Genomic DNA, 6403 nt, shown 5'->3' on the forward strand with positions numbered 1-6403 from the left:
GGACACATTCTGAGTTATCCAGGACTTGTTCACTTAGATTTGGGAGACGTATACGGGGTAAGAAATCTGGCTCGAGGGTCCCTTCCTAGGGCTCAGGTAAAACGTTGACTCGTGTTCGCTTGTTCCTCGAGGTGGTGCTGCTCTTTCCAGGTGCACCAGCAATGATGGTAAACACTCGCTGCAGTGTAGGGCGAGTCGGGTTACAAAAGACTAAGAGACTTCGCCTGACAAAAAAATTAGCAATCCAGGAGACCGGAGGGAAAGGGCGATATCCTCCTCGATCGGACAAGCTCACTTGTAAAACATACCTTAAAGAAAACAGTTTATAATGAAAGAAAGGACTGATGACATGGAACGATCCACGCAAAGACAGGCTACGAAAACGGATGAACAATTTACAGTTTGAAATATAGTGTGTCTTGAGAACAGGAATGGTTTAGGAAAGATTATTCCTCTAAGGCTCAACTTGTAGGATTCCAGCAAAATATAGCAATATTTTAGATTCAGGAGATCAAATGAACTGTATCGCTACTGACCTGTCTAGTGCCTTTGAGAGGTTAGATCATGTTAGATTATTGATGAAAATGAGAGCTATCTGACTAGACAAAAGAGTGACTGAATAGGTGGGTACATAACTAGAAAACAGAACTGAGAATTAGAATAGATGAAGCATTACCTGATCCAGTAATGATTAAGAGGGGCGTCCCGCAAGGCAGTATTATTGAACCTCTGTGTTTTCTTATATATATGAGTAAAGAATTGGAAGCACAGTAAAGCTTTTTGTGGATGATGCTAAGTGTATGGAGTAAGCGACTGCAAAATGACCTTGACACAGTTTTGAGGTGGGCAGCAGATAATGGTATGATGGCAGATGGGGTGAAAAGTCAGGTTGCAAGTTCCATCAAAAGGAAACGTCCTCTCATTTGTAATTACTGTGTTGATGGGATGACGGTAACCCACGGGGATCACTTAGATGTTAAAATAAGGAAAGTTATTCATTGGGGTATTAACATGAACGGGATTGTAATTTTTTTCTAGTTGTTTTACGTCGCACCGACACAGATAGGTCTTACGGCGACGATGGGACAGCAAAGGGCTAGGAGTGGGAAGGAAACGGCCGTGGCCTTAATTAAAGTACAGCCCCAGCATTTGCCTGGTGTGAAAATGGGAAACCACGGAAAACCATTTTCAGGGCTGCCGACAGTGGGGTTCGAACCTACTATCTCCCGAATACCGGATACTGGCCGCACTTAAGCGACTGCAGCTATCGAGCTCGGTGGATTGTAAATAAAGGTTACAGATCTCTTCATATGATTATGAGAGTACCTACGGGTTACAGTATGGATGGAAAAGAGAGGGTACAGTACAGTTCTAGTGTATGGGACCCTTACCGGGATTATTTGATTCGAGTACTGGAAGAAATCCAAAGGAAAGAAGTACGATTTATTCTCGGTGATTTCCGACAAACGAGTAATGTTACGAAAATATTACAAACTTTGCGCCGGGAAGACTTGGAAGTAAAGTGACGAAGATCGACTAAGCGGTATGTTCCTAGCTGTCAATGGAAGGGTGGTTTGGAAGCTTGAGGGGAGCTTTTAAAAGTAGTAGTAATAATAATAATAATAATAATAATAATAATAATAATAATAATAATAATAATAATAATAATAATAATAATTTAGTCCCGCAGGAGTTCTTTTACGTGCCAGTAAATCTACCGACACGAGGCTAACGAATTTGAGCACCTTCAAATACCACCCGATTGAGCCAGGATCGAACCTGCCAATTGGGGGTCAGAAGGCCAGCCCTCAACCGCCTGAGCCACTCAACACGGCGCTTTTAAAAGTAGGAAAGATCATAATATGAAGATAAAGTTGGAATTCAAGAGGACAAGTTGAGGAAAATACTCGTTTATAAGAATATGAGTAAGACATTGGTATAATTTACCAAGGGCGATGTTTGATAAATTCCCAAACTTCTTTGAAATAACTGCAGAAAGGATCAGGTAAACAAACGATAGGAAATCTGCCACGTGAGCGACAGTCCTAAATGGAGATCAGTAGTCATTGACTGAAGAACAGGCTGGTCATCGAGCATTACTCGTTGGCTGAATGGTCAGCGTACTGGCCTTCGGTTCAGAGGGTCCCGGGTTCGATTCCCGGCCGGGTCGGGGATTTTAACCTTAATTGGTTAATTCCATTGGCCCGGGGGCTGGGTGTTTGTGCTGTCCCCAACATCCCTGCAACTCACACACCACACATAACACTATCCTCCACCACAATAACACGCAGTTACCTAAATATGGCAGATGCCGCCCACCCTCATCGGAGGGTCTGCCTTACAAGGGCTGCAATCGGCTAGTAATAGCCACACGAAAAAAAAATCGAGCATTGAATGCGAGAAAATTGGAGGACAACAGCTAAAGGCCGATACATGTGGAAGAAAGTTGTAACAAAGGTCAATGTTCTTCATGGACTTCAGCGCCGAGGAGTAATCGATGTTATTATTATTATTATTATTATTATTATTATTATTATTATTATTATTATTATTATTATTATTATCCACCCCGCATCCCATGGTGCAACAGCCCCGAACGGCCATGGCCTACCAAACGACCGCTGCTCATCCCGAAAACCTGCGGATTACGACGGTTTCGTGTGGTCGGTACGACAAATCCTCTCCGCCGTTATTCTTGGCTTTGTAGACCAGGATTATTATTATTATTATTATTATTATTATTATTATTATTATTATTATTATTATCATTATTATCTAATATATTGGACCCGCAATTAGATAGAAATATAGAAATATAATGGATATTATTCCTATGAATGATGACAACTGTAAGACGATTATCGAAATAAATCACTCTTCTTGCGTCCTTACCGCCCCGAGTCTCTTTTGATCATTACCATTGGTTGTTATTAGCCCTATGAATGTACGCATATTGCTATGGTATGGTTATGTTTGTCAATGGAGTAGTGTAGGACCTTGTATTCGGTTGCATGCTTAAGGACTTGAAATAATATAGAATCTTTACATTTTCATGAGGAGTGGAAAATTTGTTCTTATTTTTTTTTACAAGTTGCTTTACATCAAACCGACACAGATAAGTCGTATGGTGAAGATGGGCTATGAATGAGAAGAAAACGGCCGTGGCCTTAATTAAGGTACAGGTGTGAAAATAGGAAACCACAGAAAACCATATTCAGGGCTGCCGACAGTGAGGTTCGAATCCACTATCTCCCGAATGCGAGCTCACAGCTGTGCGCCCCTAAACGCACGGCCAACTTGCTCGGTGGAGTGGAAGAGCCGGTCGAAGAACATACTCAAGATATCAGTTACGAGGCTACAACATTAGTTTCCAGAACATCATTTAACAACCTGTTTTCCAGTCAATGACCGGGACAGGGATGGAATGAATGAAGCCTCCATCCTGCGGCGAAGATAGGAATTGTGCCAGCTGCCGAAGCCTGTCGCGCTCCTCTTGGGCAATGATTAATGACTGACAGATGAAATGAAATGATAGTGGAGAGTGGAATGAAAGATGACAGGGAAAACCGGAGTACCCGGAGAAAAACCTGCCCCGCCTCCGCTTTCTCCAGCACCAATCTCACAGGGAGTGACCGGGTTTGAACCACGGAACCCAGCGGTGAGAGGCCGACGCACTGCCGTCTGAGCCACGGAGGCTTAACATTTTAACAACAACACAACAAAATAAAAAGTTCTTTATCTTTGAATTGGCCTATTAATATTATGCTGAATGAGAAATTCTCTGCTACGAAACAGCAGAAGTATTTCAAGATACCAGTGAAAAAAAAAATGTTCGGCAAAAGTACAAAGGGATGGGTGAGGAAACTAATGATGGGTGGTGGGTGATATCAGCTTCTCTTTAAGATTAATTTTTTAAAAGGGGAGGGGGTGGGGGGCAAGAGCTCCAACCACTCCAACATTGAGGGTGTCAGGCAAAGGAAATGTGGGAAAGTAGGGACAAGCCTGTGGTTTTACGTGACAGTTGGTATCGTGATCATAGCCATGTGACCTCCAGTTTTACGCGGAATTCAAACCACAGGAATGTGACTCTTCGTTTCAAAGATCCTGCATGCATTGGTCGGGATTCGAACCGCAGCATCTTGGTGAGAAGCCTATGACGACGATACTCGATTATCACGCAGGTAAGAAAGTATGGACTCACCAGGCCTCCCAGAAGTTACACTATCAGGATGCGAAAAGAACAAAGACCCCGGTCAGTTCCTTCCCACTCAACACTTTTCCTTTCTCATCGCCAGAAAAAAAAAATAATAATAATAATAATAAAAGTCAAGGGGTGTCGGACATACGAGAACACCGGACAAGTGAGTGAAACCTCGAGCTCCATGTTGCAACACACATTGGGTCACTGAAAGGAGGGAGAGGCCAGGCTGAGTGGTTCAGATTGTTGAAGCGCTCTCCTTCTGACCCCAACTTGGCAGGTTCGATCCTGGTTCAGTTCGGTGGTATTTGAAGGTGCTCAAATACGTCAGACTCGTGTCGTTAGATTTACTAGCACCTAAAAGAACTCCTGCGATACCAAATTCTGGCACCTCGGCGTCTCCGAAAACCGTCAAAGCAGTTAGTGGGACGTAAAGCAAATAACAGTATGAGTAGTACTGAAAGGAGGAGTGAGACATTGCCTGCCCGAAGGAGTGACATCGACCCTCTTTTGACGGCAAATGTCAACAACACCTGTCAAATTCTTCTTCTTCTTCTTCTTCTTAATAATAATAATAATAACAATGTGCAAAGAAGTAGAAGAAGAAGAAAACAAAAGAACATACGAGCAAAGTAACAGGAAATTGTTAATAACAAAACGGTCACTCACCGATTTTCGCGAGACTGGCGCAGAAGATCCACAGCCCAATGATGAACGGCGTCTCAACACGGGCAAATTCAACAGCAGCAATCGCGTACCTCCTGATGGCTTTTTTCTGTGTATCCGGAGCGTTTGTCCCTTGCTGTCCGTCGGCTTGATTTTCCGTCGGGGTGGACCCCGTAGAGGCCGTTCCTGACTCCGAGGACCCGGAGGTCCCCGGAGATTCCGAGGAGGATGAGGGCGCATCACTTTGGCGATTTCTTATATTCGAACTATAAGCACTATTTAAAGTTGCAAAACCACCCCCTCCAGGGGGGTTGGTTGCCAACCCCTTATTGCCGGTCGATGTAGTTGAAGCTATATCCGCTTTACATATACACACCGCCAACAAAACAACCACCACGAATAACAGCAACACCTTTCTAATTTCCAACATTGTGATCAACACACATAAAACCTAGAGAATTAACAGTTATTAACAGTGATATATTTTTAAAATATAGAGCAACCGACTTATTTTCATCCTGCCATAATTAACATTCATAACACCGCGAGCTACGTTAATATTTCATGTCCTTAGTTATGAGGAATATCTATTTTTCATATTTAGGTCAGCACGCTGATACAAGTTCGACTTCTCACAGCAGCAACGGTGTCATGATATAGTATTAATGTGAGAGAGGTACGGACTGACTGCAGGGCCCGCACGCAAGCAGCCATCACCTCTACTACAGCTGATAGAGCTTGAGGAGGGGCTGCAGTGAACGCATGCGCCGCCTGTGGCTACGGGCGCCTGCCGGTAAGCAGTACAGCAAGCGCAGCTGAACGGGCGTCGCTGGAAACTGCGTGGAAACTACTTTTTCCCTTTCCTTGATTTATACCAGGGATTAGATGAATGCTGTGGCTTGGGAAGACAGAATGTAAATGATAGTCTGCACTAAACCACCACATCTCAAAATAACTCAATTTTTATCATATACACGAAGAAGTAAGCCTTTGATATAAATTTGGAGAAAGGCATAACGTAAATAGTAGGATATCCCGGATATGACGTGTCGCAAGACATCCTGAACTCTGATCCACATCAAGTACGAAATATGCATTGTTAGCTCGTTCAGTCTTATCTACGTTACAAATTTTCTTTATATAATTAGGTACACAAACGTCAAAACTAGGTTTAGTTCAAATTTTGGCTGTTTGTTTGTTTAATTGTCTCACGAAAAAACGGCTGAAAATGCTTTTTTAAATTCAAGAATGACTGGGTTGTTCTCCGTTAATATCGGCTGTATGAAAAAAGTTTACATTATAAAAGTTGTGCAAAATATAAATTCCAATGTTTTGTTTCGCATAAATTTTTACCTTACGAGTTGCTTTAAGTCTCACCAACACAGACAAGTCTTATGGCGACTATGGGATAGGAAAGGGCTAGAAGTTGGAAGGAAGCGTCCGTGGCCTTAATTAAAGCACAGTCCCAGCATTTGCCTGTTGTGAAAATGGGAATCCGCGGAAAACCATCTTCAGAGCTGCCGACAGTGGGACTCGAAC

General features: G+C 42.9%; 1 protein-coding gene across 6 annotated transcripts in view; it reads right to left on the reverse strand.

Annotated features, from left to right (window-relative positions):
• The window catches only part of LOC136856968 (sodium/hydrogen exchanger 3), an 822567-nt gene extending 816990 nt beyond the window's left edge, over positions 1-5577 (reverse strand). For all 6 annotated transcript variants that reach the window (XM_067135270.2, XM_067135273.2, XM_067135271.2 and 3 more), the window contains exon 1: positions 4868-5577. In XM_067135270.2, coding sequence (XP_066991371.2) covers positions 4868-5294 — 427 coding nt within the window. In that variant the 5' untranslated portion in view covers positions 5295-5577. The remainder of the gene's footprint in view (positions 1-4867) is intronic.
• Between the last annotated feature and the right edge of the window lie 826 nt (positions 5578-6403).

The sequence above is a fragment of the Anabrus simplex genome, chromosome 1 (assembly GCF_040414725.1).
Source record: "Anabrus simplex isolate iqAnaSimp1 chromosome 1, ASM4041472v1, whole genome shotgun sequence".
In the NCBI taxonomy this organism is placed as follows: domain Eukaryota; kingdom Metazoa; phylum Arthropoda; class Insecta; order Orthoptera; family Tettigoniidae; genus Anabrus; species Anabrus simplex.